Source organism: Cetorhinus maximus, chromosome 4 (genome assembly GCF_964194155.1).
Source record: "Cetorhinus maximus chromosome 4, sCetMax3.hap1.1, whole genome shotgun sequence".
In the NCBI taxonomy this organism is placed as follows: Eukaryota; Metazoa; Chordata; class Chondrichthyes; order Lamniformes; family Cetorhinidae; genus Cetorhinus; species Cetorhinus maximus.
The window spans coordinates 56,682,138-56,697,998 of NC_135882.1; the positions used below are offsets into that span (position 1 = coordinate 56,682,138).

Consider the following 15,861-nt stretch of genomic DNA (forward strand, 5'->3'; position numbering starts at 1 on the left):
CTATTTTTTATTGTCATGCCCAGTAAAAGGCATGCCATTTTCAAAACTTCAACCATGGACCGCGTTCATCTGGAAGATTCTGGAGCTGCCTTTATCTATTTAAAAATGGACACTTGATGAACTGTTAACATGGCAACCAAGGGGGTCAGGTGACCTTGCACCCTCAACCCAGACCATCAAACTTCTGGAAAGTTTTGAATTGAATAATCCTGCGGCGGGCGGGGGGGTCTCCACATTGAATGGACATGCCTGGACAGCACTTCTTTTGGAATTCATGCCTGCCATTGTTCAAAGCTTACTCCAAAACACAGAGTCAGTGGACTTCCAAACTCAATGGGCTGGATTCTCGACTAGTCAGGATGATTCAAGAGTCTTTTAAAAAAGGCTGCCAGAGGCCAATTCTGGTATTCCCAGCCCTGTTCCCAGGATTTACGATTTTTAATTGTGTTTTTTAAGGGTGTGAGCTGATTCAGGTACTCACAACCTGGTCAGCTCGATTGCAGCAAATGGCATGTCCTACTCTTCTGCAGTTTTCATGGAGTCGGGCCAGCTTTTCAAAGAGTCAAAGATTTGCAACTCTTCAAAGATGTTGTGAACCATAAACTGCATGAGGGGACCTTTTGAATTTACCCATGCCAAAAACTGCCCCTCCCAATCATTCGCTATGGCCCCTCATGCCAAACTATGGGACTTCCCCTTTACACTGCATAGAATTAATGAACCCTACAGTGACAGCTAAAAAAAAGCTTTAAATAAACAGTCATTCATTGATAACTTTCCACTTGCTGAAAAAAACTCATTTTTACCACTGTCCGATAAAAGCGTCAATCATCCAGGCCCTGGGTCTCAGTTATTTCAACAGGCTAATGGATTTCTGGGTGCTCAGCCAATTATGTATTCTTGACTGTGAGCCCAGATGTCCATTGGAGTACTAAAACATCTGAGCCCCAGAGAAACATTGCTTGATTTGGCTCTCTGAGCTCTTCTGTCAATTTCACAATGTTTATTTTCACAAGATAAAGAGGTTGCAAGTGGTCAGTGTATCTGTTATTGATAATTTGAAGCGTCTGGATGAATAGTTTGGCATGTGGGGTGATTGCTTGGCATGGGGGCATGAGGGGACATCGGGGTTGTTTGGGGGGCATAGCTTAGCATGGGGGGGCATGAGGGGCTATATGAGGTGGAATAGATGGGGCATGAGGAGCATATGGGGGTGAGGAGGAAGTGAGGGCTGGAGGGCCTTTCTGTTTTTATTTTAACTGAGACAAAGCCCCACAGTACTGAGGCATGCCTTTTAAAGAGCCAAACTCTGCACCGGCAGTGCTATGACTGCCTCCAAACTTTTTCCCAGGTCAGCTAACCCAACTGCAGCCCACAACGCGCGCCCCCCCCCCCCCCCCCCCCCCCCCCCCACCCTGCAGAATGACAATCCAGTCATTGTGGGCACTTCCTCCTGAGGTGGGCGGGCTGAGGGAATTTTCCTGATTCCCATTACTTGCCTTAAGAATGAAAATCCAGCCCTATGTCTCCAGGCTTACAATGGAAAAAAAGTAAAGCCAGTTATCCACAAGTTAATTGTCAAAGATCACCATCTACCTGCTTTTGTATATCAGGGATATTGACCATGTGACTGAAACTGGTTCTCTGATTTTGAAGTCCTTTTATCCCAAAATTTAGAAGAGACCTTAGGAGGTGCAGTCAGCAGACTAGGGTCGACAACACAACAGCTGCAGAGAAAGGCTGTTCCACCTCAATTTAAGAACAGGGAGCCTTAAAAGCCCTTCAAAAAGCTTCACAGCCTGATTCCAAAGCCCCAAGTCCACTTGTAAAGAAATTGGACCACCTGATACAACCACCACAAGTGCTTGACTTTATGACCTGCTGCACATTCCTCTTTTTAAAGTAATTGTGATATCTGCTAGCCATCTAAACTTACCTGAACTACAATTCAGGAGTGGAAAAAAGCTTCCTTCTTCACTGGGCACTGAAAGATACATTAACTATTAACTGTTCTTTTGTTTTATGTTTGTGGAAGGGCAGTATCTTCTTTAATTCTATCTTTCTTGAATGTGTGGTGTGTGACTGACATAAAATAGATATTTCAGGGTGAGTATGTGAATAAATAATCCTCTTTGTATAAACCCACAAAAGTCTGCTGCTGGTATTTAAAATTGGCCACTCACGACTGGGGGTTTAGAAATGCAAACATCTACCTTTTCAAGATAAACCACATGATTATTGACAGAAGGGAATTGGGGGTTTTAATTTATCCCTCCTCCCCTGTCCATAACAATAGGCCTGAACTTCAATTGGTGTGGCAATTGCTCCTCCTTTCTTACCTGAATTTTTTTCCGATCCAATCTCGCCCAACCTTCCAACTCAAGCAGGCGAGATCTGGGCCATGCAGTTTGTCCCCGGAGCCCAATGCCGAGGGCAGCTTAGTTGGATGTAAAGAGGCCATGCCCTCTCTTTTCTGGTGCCGGGGATAGGGGGGTGTTCGGTTGGGCCTGGAAAGGTGGGGTTGCATTAGGCCCTGGTCGAGGGGGTCAGCCCTCTGTTCGGATTGGGTCAGACCTTGTGGGGGTGAAGGGGAAGAGAGGTGGTGAACCTTGGGGGGTAGTCCCAATGTTTGGGCAGGGGTTTTGGGGGTGAAGACTCCGAAGATGGGGTGGAATCCCATGGGGGGAGAGTTCTGCAGGGGGGAATCCAAAGTCGGGTGGGTGGAGAGTGGAATCCCGTGGATGGGGGAATCCAGTCGTGGATGGAATCCTGTGGAGGAGGGGAATTTCATGGGGGTGGGGTATTTTCGTTGGGTGGGGAATCATCATCATTGGGGGGGTTGCTGGGGGTTGGGGGATGTCCCGTGGGGGGTTTGAGGACATGGGGGTGTCCCATAGGGGGTCAGTGTGGGCCTGCACAATAGTTACCCAGATGTTATGAGTTGTTTTAATCTTTCTACCTTTTTCTGGGTAACTATTGATGTCAGAACCATTCGAAGTTTGAGATTTAAATCGCATTTTCGGCTGGTTCCCAGTGCAGTGCAATTGCCCAGGGGAGGTTTGCATTTCCTAGGCAATTGCCGCACAATCCTTACCTGGGAACTTCTTGGCAGTGGAGGACATTTGGGGGGGTGACCCTTCCTTTGTCCTTTTGCTGAATTCAAGGCTTTACAATGAACCAGTTGCTCACAGAAATGGGTGCACTACTAGGCATTCCCCGTGTAATACACATGACTTGAAGAATGAATGGAGGCCGCGCAAAGCAGGACAGATGCTGGAAGAGGGAGGACAAGGATGACCAGATCTTTCCAGTGTGTGCAGGGATCAATTCTTGTGCCTGAATCTCAGTGTGAAACAAAATGTGAGATGTTTACACTTAAGCAGGATGTCCTCACTAAATGCAAACTCAAAACAAGGAGAGGAAAGCATTGTCATTGGCTGTGAAGGAGATCATAACAATGAACTTTTGTGCATCTGGTTCCTTCAAGACTGGAGCAGAATATACTTGCAAAATCTTGCAGTTTGCCACCCACTGTTACATTAGGAAGATCAGTGATACTCTTGATTCATTGTGAACTAACTGCAAGCCATTCTCTCTTGCAAATAGAAGCATGCAGATTGAATATTCAGTTTCATTCAGATTACAGGCTTCCCCATGGAGCATGTCTTACTCGCATGTGTCTGCAGGCCTTTGTTGCCTCTGAGATACAGGACATCTCTCCTCCTTTCCACCTCCTCATCCAAGACCTCCAGTGTAGCATCCAATACCTTTGAGCCCACCCTCTTTTGTGTTGTGCCATTCCTTGTTATTTCCACGGTCAGAGTCACTTCTTACACAAACGCCAGCACCTTCCCCAGCCGCAATGTATGTCCCACTTTAAGCAATGCAGATTAGCTTTAAGTTGTGTAGGCTATCTTTAAGTTTTGCCAGCTATTGACAATATTGGCTGCTTGCTGATGTGCAGATGGCAATTAGCACTGGCTAGATGCTGAAATTATTGAAATGAGCAGACCGCTCAACGTTGGCATGCTGCTTGCATCATAATCACCGGGCCCTGGCTAATTATGCATCACCATCGCTGCGCCTGTTTTCTGTGTTATCAAATTCAGCATCCAATAAACTTATTACAGAATGAACATATTACTCAGTTAGTTTTGTTTAATTTGGTTGGTCACCCTACTTGATGACATTTCTGTTGTGGAACTCCAGGAAATCAGGATGGTGCCCGATTTGAATTGCTGTCAGGAAAGGGAAATCCATGCCACAGAGATTGCGGGATCTTTGTAGGTGGCTTTCCTTTGAGGTCATAGGTGAACACTGTTGCCTCACTGTTGACTGCAAAATCCAACCCATTCAGTAAAAATCTAAAACCTACAAAGCACTAAATACTTAATTAACTGTTATGTTCGATATCAGCATTAATTGATATCCATTAAGTATACACTTGTGTGGATCTGCAAATAATATTTCTGGATTTTTTTTTCCATGTATTCTAAAAGTCACACTTCATTTCAAAGGAGCACTGAATCTTGATTTTTATTTTGCAATACGTTAGCAAAACAAGCAGTTTTGGATGCAATATGAAATGCACTGCAGATAGGTTGCAGATCTTAAAGCTTAAATATGTTAAAGCCAAGATTTGTTGTTGTATTTTCAGTTTCTATGCCATTTCACTGCAGCACAAATGTTTGCAACATAGAGATGCTTATTTGGTTCCACTTGTTCACTGACACTTTGCTTTGTCTTTTTATGTCATATGAATTCTACTTATCCTCGACTGTATCTTCGTTGCTCTGACAGTGCAATTAACTCTGCTTGATTTGTCAGTAGCTAGCAGTGCACAGCCTGCTCTTAGCAACTAATAACATACAGGAATAATATATTTTCAAGTTCAAATTGTGTGCTTTTCTAAATGCCCTTTTCATATGATTTAACAACTTGAAGCTTTCATTTGCCGCACTATCGTAGAATCATAGATTGATACAGCACAGAAGTAGGCCATTTGTTTCATCATGCTTGCGCTAGCCTTTTCTTTATTTGTTGTGGGTTGTGTGCATCACCCCCAAGACCATATTTATTGCCCATTTTTGAAGAGCTATCCAATTTGTCACTGAAATAACTGAGGTAAAATTTCTTTCATTGCACCGAATTTCAGTGTATATCAGAGTAGAAACCTACTCAAATTGTAGGCAACGCAGGCAGAAAAGAATTAAGCTGAGAGCACCTTTCTTTTAAGCAAACACAATGTTCCTTTTTGTGATTGGTGTTTATCTGATAAGCTTGCAATGCTCCCCCTTTTTTGGAGTACCATATGTGGTGGATAGGTTGCAGCACATGAGCTGTTTTATAAAGTACACTTTGCAAAGAACCTGACCCTTGCCTTCAAAGTTCACTGCAAAGAAAAATGTAAAAAATGGAATGGAGGAGAAACAAAAGATTGAAAGGTTTTCATCAGAACAGTCTGTTTGCATTGTGAAATTCAAAAAAGTCTTTTTTATCATAATGCAGTTTGAATATAAGCCAGACTGTGGAATCTGAAGACAATTGTGATTTTGAATTGAAATTTTCATCAATTTAATACAAGCATATTTTTATCTTATTCTTCAGCACCATGTGGCGGCAACCTGACAAGTTCTTCAGGATTTATTCTTTCGCCAAGCTACCCACATCCATATCCACATGGCAAAGAGTGTGACTGGACTATCACAGTTAATAATGACTACATCATATCTTTGACATTCATAAGGTAATGATTTTTCATTATTCAAAATTATGTACTTTATTGCTGTTAATTTTGTGCTATCAGCATTACCAAGGTTCATGGAATGTGAATAGTTGGACCATACAGACTAGGAAAGTTGACACTACGGTAAGTGATTTCACCACACAGTAGAGGTACTTGAACTGCAATCAGCAGCCTTAGGTAAGGTAAGGGAAGAGAAAATCAACCATTTCTTCTGCTTATCACTGGAATCTAATGACCTTTGTTGGGGTTTGTAGAGGTCAGATAAGAACAGGATAAGGGCTACCTATGTTTCTGCAAGCAAATAGCCTCTCAATACTCGCTTTCTAGGTTCCAACATGAAGAATGGCCTCCTGGTTGAGGTACCAAAAGGTGCCTGACACTGTGAAATCATATTCAGGAGAATGTATTCTAACGTGGTGCTATGCACAACTAGGAAACATGGGTCAAAATCTGAAGAGGAAATTTTAACCCCCCAATCTGGCAGAAGCCAATGGATGGGCAGGGTGTTAAAACCACCTGTGGGTTTACCCACTGTCAATACACACTAGTTCCACAAATTCCAATTTTAAGTTGCCCTCCAGGGCAAGTGGCTATTGTGACATTCCCATCAGGTCATCCAACAAGAAGAGATGTCACAGTCAGGCGAAGCCTAAGAAGGACTTTACTTGTGGGGCCTGAAGAAGCAGGAGTGCCAGGTCCCACTAGGAAAGTTTGGGCTTGCACTCCCCCAGGCTTCACCACCCCATCCCCTGTCCCCTCACAAGGTCAAGCCTAAAACCTCTAACCCCACTCCTCCACCCCACTCCCAACCTTGCCCCCACCACATGCTGAGGACGGTACCTTTAGTCTGTGACAGCGACTTCCTGTCACCCACTGTTCCGCTTCTACCCACCAGCCAGCTGCTGCTTCCCACCAATTTTGGGCAGGAGATTGAAGCTATGCAGATGAGACCCTGTAGTTAAAATCTCCTGTGCTTCACGCTTAAAGATTAGGACAACTTGCTGCCTGCCTCTGGCCCTGCCTACCTGACTGTCGTCCAGCGTTAAAATCAGGATCTGGTGGCATTTGCGTCAGATTTGTCTTTGGCTGTGGGTGCATAGTCCTCTGCAGAAAGCTGAAGCAAGATTATATTGCTTAACTGTTATTGCAAATCATTGACAGCTCAGTGAAGGAATGTTCCTTTAACTTTCCACACAGACAGAAACATTCTAAATGGTAGTGAAATAATCACCTACTGACCAGTGATCTGTGCACATGTACAATCTTAGTCTGCTTGATAATGCTAAAAAGAACACTCCGCAGCAGAGTACTGTGCAGCTGTCTGGGAAAAAAGGACATCACACACATATCTTGTTAACACTTGGTTGAATGCAACAATGCATATCATAACTGGAACTCTCCGCTCAACATCCCTCCTCATGTTTCCTGTCCTTGCAAACATCACCCTGCCACACATCCGCCGACTTAGGAAAAGCCACAAGCTGGTTGAAACTATCCATGCTGCACCTCACTTACCATTCCACGATGACCTATTCAGTTCACCCACAGCCCGCCTTCCATCTCAGTGGCCCATATGAAGCACCCTTACTGAGCAACATCTACCAGCAGACATCCTCTGGATCAAGGAATGAGAAACACGGGAGGTCACTAACAAGTTCCTTGTGACAAACCCCACCTGTCGAATAGCAGGCTTTGAACTGCCATGGCAACGGTGGCACTTGCTAAATAGGTTTAGCTAACCTCCACTGCTGGGGCCCCAGGAGGAGGCGGTGGTGTAGTGGTATTTTCACTGGACTAGTATACCAGAGACCCAGGGTAATGCTTTGGGGACCTGGGTTTGAATCACACCACAGCAGATGGTGAAATTTGAATTCAATAAAAATCATGAATTGAAAGCCTGATGATGACCATGGAACCATTGTCGATTGCTGTAAAAAAAAACACCTGGTTCACTAATGTCCTTTAGTGAAAGAAATCTGCCAACCTTACCTGGTCTGGCCTACATGTGACTCCAGACCCACAGAAATGTGGTTGACTCTTAAATGCCCTCTGAACAAGGGCAGTTAGGGATGGGCTATAAATGCTGGCCTAGCCAGTGATGCCCACATCCCATGAATGAATTTAAAAAATTATGCACTTGTGGAAAGACAAAGAATGCTGTGCATTACCGAGCATCCCCTCTACAGACTAAGGCTTGTTGTTGTTGTCAGACATCATGGCGGGTGTGAGCGGACAAAGTGGCAAGAAGACCAAAAATTAGTTTTACACCATCGTGAAACCAGGACGCTCCGCCATTGACCGCCTTCCCCTCTGTCCAACGTCGGGATCCTAATTTCAATACATTTGTATCTCATCGCCTTGTCTGTCGGCCAGAATCATCCCCCCATGTCCAATTTACCGCCCACATTGGCAGGAAAACATGCCGGCCCAGAACATGGCTTGACAAGTGTGATGTACAGAAGTTGGGACTTAATGTTAGGGCCTTGCTCACATTACAGACATCCGAGGAGCAAAAGATGCTGTAACCCTACAGCTAATGGACCCTGGAGGAACGCGTGCATCCAATGCTGGGTAGATTATTATGGACATGGTTCTGCTGTGAAGCAGCTCACAGAAGGTTGGTGGTCTCTGTTGAGGCCTGGGGTCTGCTTCGGGACATCACGGTCTTGGCCATGGGCTGTTACGGTGATTGTTCGATGGTGGGGGGAGGAGGATGGAGAGGAAGGTCCAGCTATGAGTGAGAGAGTAAGATGGACCGGGGGGTGTGGATGTGCATTATAACTCAGCAGTTGGTAAGGCTGAGTTATTTAAAAATCCCAGAGGGAAACTTTAAATAACTATCATAACCCATATTTTTAAGTGGTATGTTTGAGATGCAGCTCTAAATTCAGGAATCAGACCACCAGTTCTTGGAAGGTTTTTATATCAAATTACATGAGACTTTTATTAATTTACACAAATTCAATATATACACATGGCTACAAATTACTACTATCATAACTTTTAACAAATTCCCAAACTAATGTCCATTAAGGCAACAAAAACCCATAGGGCAGGATTTTATGCGTCGGGGAGTGGGGGCGAGGCCCTCTCACCGATGCGTAAAATGATGCGTGGTGACATCGGGCGGAACTCCTGACGTCACCGCGCCCCATTTAAATTTCCAGGAAGGCGGGGCGCAGCAAAATCAACTGTGCGCCTGCTGGCCTGTCGATGGCCAATTTAGGTAAACAGTTAATTAGGTAATTAAAGGACCTGCCCGTCAAACCTTAAGGTTGGCGGGCAGGCCAGGAGCCCCGGCGTGAATTAGCAAAAGCATGAAACCTCACCCACGGGCGGGATGCAGTTTCATGTAGATTTTAAAAAATTTTAATAAAGTTTTTGTAAAAGTTATGGAAATGTCCCAACTCATGTGACATGAGGAAATATGTTAGGGAAATTTTATTTTTCTATTTTTAGCTTTTTTACATTTAGAGCTGATCTCCCTGAGCCTGCACTTAGCCTCAGTGAGATGAGTGCACTCTTTTGCGTGCGTGCGCAAAAGAGCGAACTCTCGATTTTGGGATCCACCCCCCCACCAGCCCGCACAGGAAGCGCATAGCGCTTCCGTGTGAACGCCTTAATCGGCCCACCCACGTAAAATGGCGCCGCACCCCCAATCGGGGGCGCCGATTGGAAGCGCACCTGTGCGCGAGCGCCCTTCAACTTCGCCCCTGATGGGGGGGAAATCCTGGACATAGACTATAAGCAGACACCAGGCAAAGCATTTTCACCTTACAAATTCAAAATGAGGTTCCTTTTACTTTGGTTCCTTTGCAGACATTGGTAAGCTTACAGGCTTTGATCCTACATTGCCTCTGCACTGCACACACACAACTGCTATCGGTTATACCCAGCACATTTCATTGAATGTAAATTCTCATTGTATCACCAGCCCCTTTGAACTCCGCCTCTTCTAATAATAAAACCCCTTTCATAGTACCAATTTTATTAGTAATATAAACATTGCTTGGTCTCTGCTAGCTAGATGCCAGATTTCACTCCCCTTCTTGAATGCTCTATTCAACAAAATGCAATGCATTCTACCTTTCTTACATCTCGAAACTAGTATACATCAAAGCATCCAGGATAGCTGGCTTTAATCCAATTAAGACACAGCCACAGATTAACCCTCTATTTAAAAAAAAATCCAATAATATACGTTAATAGCTTCATGACAGTGTAAGAGGAAAGTATAGGTTTGACTGGGGGGGCGGTGAGGGATGGGAGGGGGGCGGAGGGGTGGGGGGCGTGGGGTTGGTGGGTGGTGTGGTGAGATTTGGAACGGCTGAACAAAGGTGCCGGGGGTTGAGGAAACAAAGATGTCAGTGGGGGAGGGAGGGAGTATGGGGGGGAGGAGGGTGTAACAGGGGTGAATGCAGTAACAGGGGAGGTAGTTGTAAGTGGGGAGGAGTGTGTAAAGGAAGGGGTTCGGAGTGGGGGAGGAGGGAAGGAATCCAGAGGGAGGAAGGTGTTTGGAGGGGGGAAGGAGTCCAGGGTGGAGGAGGGAGCAAGGATGGAGGAGGGAGTAAGGAGGGGTGTTGTGACATGGCAGATGATGTGTGCCAGGATCAAATCCACAAGGGAAGTCATACTATCACAACAGTTTTGCAATTTGTATTTATTACGGGAAGATGTGCGCTCTGAATTCAGAAGTAAAAAGTCCACTAAGACCTTTGGAGATTTTAAAAATTAAATTAAAATATTTATTAACAAAAGAAAAGATTTCAAGCACATACATAAGATTACAATTAATTAAGACTATAACAACTCCTAAAATTCCTAATTAACCTCACTCCCAGTTACACACCTCCTTTAAGGCCAAAATAGATTTTGGATTTTTAAAAAAACAGCAACTTAACACAGTACCCACTTGACAGTGGAATTCCAAATGGTTTTCTCCAACTTCAGTTATTGGGCACAACAGACTTATGCACAAATGGCTGGAGGCTTCTTCAAGGCTGTTTCATAGACTCATGTTAGATCTAACATGGTTCCCAACATAGCCACTCATTCTCTTTTATATATGTTTTTCTCTCTTGAATATTGAAATTCCATTGTTTCATATGTCTTTGGAACTGTACCTTTCCCATAATAAAAAAACTTTCATGTAGCCAATTTTTGTCAATAACCTTTGGGAAAAATAAACACACTCCTTCGCATTGCTTATCTGGCTAGTTGTAAACATACTAACATCCGTTTGAAATCCAAACAATCCCTTCACTTATCGAAAAATGTAAACTCCCTTCACACCTTTCATGCTAAGACAGCATCCATGTTTACTCATTAGCATTTCAAGTACATTTCTACACCTAGCTTATTTTGATCATTTCAAGCTTGCAGCCCACTTGACTCAAAATGTAATGACATCACACAGACCGAACCATCTACACTCACACTCGTAAGCTTACTTTACAACAAACCAGAATAATAATATGAAAATTATTATACTTTCGTAACAGGGGGATGTCCAGGTGAACGTGCAAGGGAGGGGTCTGTGAAGCCAAGGACTGCCTCCTGGGGAGCAAGCTCAGGGTAGGTGCGGTAGGAGGGAGTGGTGAGTATGAGAGGAGGCAGAGTGAGCCAGAAGGATGGGAGGACGAGAGTGCGACGGTAGCGGTAGATGGGACAGCGAGGGTGGTTGGTGGGGACTCGGAGGCAGACACAGACCCTGCGAGTGGGAAGAAGGAAGACAGGGAGGTCAGTGTGGGTGGGGTCGGATTCTCGGGAAGGCAGGGAACCTGCATGTTCACCTGGACATCCTGGAAAGAAAAGGATTCTGGTTGATAGGTGAAAGGTGATTCCAGGGGTGGGGGGGGTCAGCAATGGTGGCGGAAAGGACATGGGTGACTGGAGGATGGGAAAGGATAGGGGAGCTGAGCAGAACGGTGACAAATACCATTTTCTCAAATCAAAAGTGAGCGGAGCCTCATGCCAAATGGGCAGAGGTGCTGCATGGGAGTGTGATCAGTGGGTGGATGGAGATACAGATCAGCTCAGATAGACAACTGAAAGAGTGCCCCAGCAGGCAGCATTGAAAATGCTCAGTAGATTGAGATGAGTGTGATGGAGGGAGGCTCCACGTGCGTGGGAGAATGCTAGCCTGAGGTTCTGAAAGGCCCTCAGATATCTCACAGGTGCCTCTTCCCCAGCAGTCCTCCGAGCCCATGGGAGCTCAGCTGAACCTACCTCCTGCTGCGAACATGTGTCCGTGCAGTGACCACCAGATCGTGAACCCGAATCAGCTCTAGATCCTGATCCCACCGAGTTGTGTGTCTCTGCGCTGGTGGGGGGTGTGGGTAAGCGCTGTGACGGGTCTTCCAGGCTGCTTATTTCTAGCTCTTTAATGGGGGAGGTGTCCTCTTAACTGGAGATGAGGACCTGGATGGAGCTGAGGGAATGGCTGGCTGAGGGTGTCGGTCGCTTGACTGAGCTCCCTGTGAACAAAAGTAGAGATAATTAGTGCATGGCAGCAGAGTCAATGAGCACTCGCAGTTGCATTGAGAGAGAGATGATGTGGTTCAGGACCCTCACATGGGTGTTCGCCACTGACCTCACTGTCGCTGAAGGCACGGTCCACATCCTCACCAGTCTGCGTGATGGCACACCCTTCAAAGTGAGTGAGGGGTCTGGGACCTCTCCCTGCTGTTGTGAGCCAGCTTCTCCTGCATGAAAACGGATGGAGAGAGTGTGAGCAGGATGCATGGCACAGCATGGAATGTTTGTGTGGTGAGTGGAACCATGGACGGGATGAGGACGCAAACTCCAGGGGATATGAGCCTGATGGAAATATGAGGGTGTGTGTGAGAGGTAGTGGTGTTGTTCCTTGAGCTGTGATATCCCTGTGGATGTGTGATGGATTTTTGAGTGTGAGAGTTGAGAGCGATGAGAAGAGTGACTTACCCTGGTGGAACAGCAGAGAGCATTCATCCTCTTCCTGCACTGGATGGCTGTCCTCTATTGCAGGGTGTTGGTGCTGACGATTGCTGCCAATGCCTCCCATGCTGGATTGGTGACCTTGCTTGCTGGTCTTCGCCCAGAGCTTGGGTAGGGGAATAGGCGGTGGGCCTCCACTGCATCCAGTCAGGCATCGCTAAAATTGGGGGCAGCATATTTCCTCCCTTAGGCAACCATGAGTTCCCAGCAGCTTCCTTTCCCTTGAAGAATGCTAGCTGTGTGTCAGGGTGCCCTTTATATATGGGACCTAGTTTACTGAAGGCCTGAGGTGATGGCAGGGCAGGTGAATCAGAGGCCGCCCCACCAGCGACCCGACGTGTTTCCTAGGAATGCATTATTATGAGGCTGGACACACCGGGAAGGGGATGATACAGTGCAAAAAGCCGCCATTGTGGCCGGCGGGTAAAATGTCCTTTTTCCCGTCCGCTGCCTCACTTCGAGCAAATCTGGGATGATTTCGCCCGAAGCGGCAGACTAATCACCTTAAACTCAGCAAATGAGGAGACTACCGCTTGGCTTCGGGGATTTGCATTCACTAAATAAATACAATGTATGGAAAAGGGGAATCAAAAATGAACAAAACCACATGTATTTTATTAAGGATTAGAATTACACTTGTTTTTCAAGAGCACACGACTGTAAACTAAAGAAACATTTGTCATTTAGGCTTTTCCCCTATTTAATAAGTACAAATTCATCCTGAATGCGGCAGGTACATTAATTATCACTTAAACATTATGTTCTGATAATGCTGGTTGTTATTTGAAAGAATAACCAAGTTGTTTGTTGTTTCTTGTTTTTCCACAAAAATAATAATATCCGGTTATCACTTTTTATCTTCTGTTTCAAACCAGCTAAAGGTAGTTTTAGTTTAATCATGTACTCTCAATCACTTAGTCTGCAATGTATTGCTGGAAATATACAATAATTGTGTTCGCAATTGCAGAGAGCAAAGACAACCTTTTTTTTTGGATGTAGAACCCTTTACCAGATCAGGTCTGCACCAAATCGTTGAACCATATTTCCTCTCTTAAGGTACTGACAGATCTACTAAATATTTTATTTCCTTTAATGATCATTATTGAAACCCGCCTCTTCTGCCAAGCGTTTGGGCATTCTCTGATTTTCTCCTTTCTTGGCTTGGCATTCATTTTCTCCCATGCCCCTGTGAAGCATCTTGGGGTGTTATTCTCTGTTAAACAAGCTACGTGAATGCAAGTAGTTGTTCATTGGCTGAAATAAGCATTGAATTGCTGTAACTTAGAAATACAACTATATAGATGTGAAATACCAGTTTCTGAAACAAGTTCTCTTGAAACCAAACCATATCATCTTAGTATGTGAGACATTTTCATTTTGAACTTCAATCCTGCACCAGTTGGATGACAGGCTATATCTTTTGTAACTTCTTTTCATGTTTCTCTTCGATGTTTCAATAATTTTGCTTCAACATCCATATCCTCCACAGTGGTGTGGTCACTTCAGTCATTGTACAATTTCAGCATCAAATAGTAATAGCATAAAAGGAGCAGCTGCCCTTATTTTGATTTGGCTGCAGAACCTTCGCTGAGGCCTATCAAGCAAGTAGACGGAAATTGGAGGAACATTGTGTCACCCCCCACTAGAACAACTAGAAATGATGCAATGCCCCAGGATAATAATAAGCACCATCGTGTTACAGGATTGTGCTACCTAAATCTTTTTAACTGCACAGGTTTCATCTCTCAGCTTGGTAAACAATTAAGTCAGCCACGCTCACCGCTACAACATGAAGCATTCCAGTTTCTTTCATTTGTTCTCACGCCTCTCCCAGCGTTGCTCTTGAAACAGCTGCTAAATGGAATGTTTTGACTAATACTTGAATTGTTTTTCCTGTTCTGTTGAGAAGAGCCTCATCATCTCCCAGAGAATGTTCAATTGAGGTCAGAAACGAGTGTATAAATTCACAAATTGCAACACTATTTAGATATCTTTGAGTTGTTTTATTCAGATAGCCCTGACACATTGCCAAATTAGAAGAAATAATACTTGTTTTAGATAGCACGTGATTGTGTATCAAAGCACTCCATAGAGAATTAATTATTATAATGCCACGATTGCAGCTATGTTGAGAATGTGGAAGCTATTCTGCACAAAGCAAGATGTCAGAAATAGTAATGCTGAGTACAGTGTTTTCTTGTGTTGGCTGAGGAAGGGAGATTGGCCAGAATACTTTTTCAAACACTGCCTGACTAAAATATTATTTTACCAGCATCTTAATTCAAAGTTCTGTCTTGAGAGTGACATTGGAGTGCCTGTCGAGATCATTCACTCAACTGTTGAGATGGAATTTGAACCCCTCAAATCTTTAGATCCAGCAGGATGAGTGTTACCAATAGAGCAAAACAAGCAGGAGTGGTTTCTAAATTAATTCAGGCGGAATTAATTCAGTCAGTGGTGGCAAAAATACAATTCAACATGAGCCTGTAGTCCATGAATTGTGTTTATTTACTCGATTTTTATTATTTACTGCTAAACACTGTTTTCTGAAATTTCTGAAATTATACTGTTCCATTTGATGACCCACTGAGTCAAAATGTAGTCAATTAGTGAGATAGTTTTCTACTAATTGCCAATCTGTTATGCAAGTTTGCTTTTAACATAATTATCACCCAGATAATTACATTATGATTGATAGCTGAAGAAGGCAACTTAGGTTAGCAGCTCCAGCTGAAGATTAGATTTTCTGTTCAGCATCTAATGGTTAGAGTTTGAGGTTGTCCAAAAATTCACTGAAACTGAAGCAGTTTTTCTCTATGATATTAAAATACATTTTGATTACTTAGATATGGCATGGTGCACACTTGCTGTTAAGAATCTTGTAAGTTGCTGTAGCCATTGCATATAATGCAGTTTGCTGCACATTAACCACAATTTTGCATAACCAAGTCCCAGAGACAGAGAAGACACTGACCTCCAAATGGTAACAAACCACTTGCATCAACAAATACTTGCTTTTGCTGTAATGTGCTAATGCCCACACGATCTAAACACAGGAAGAATGCATAACCAAGACCAAAGCAATGATGATTAGATGTTGGATTAGGGATTTATCAGGCCAAGTCACTACTTGGCAAGCG

The 15,861-nt window shown here is 44.2% G+C and overlaps 1 protein-coding gene across 1 annotated transcript in view; it reads left to right on the forward strand.

Moving 5' to 3' along the window:
• The window catches only part of csmd3b (CUB and Sushi multiple domains 3b), a 2,128,577-nt gene that overhangs the window by 1,710,959 nt on the left and 401,757 nt on the right, over nucleotides 1–15,861 (forward strand). Inside the window, exon 28 of the mRNA XM_078541225.1 lies at nucleotides 5,608–5,746. Coding sequence (XP_078397351.1) covers nucleotides 5,608–5,746 — 139 coding nt within the window. The remainder of the gene's footprint in view (nucleotides 1–5,607; nucleotides 5,747–15,861) is intronic.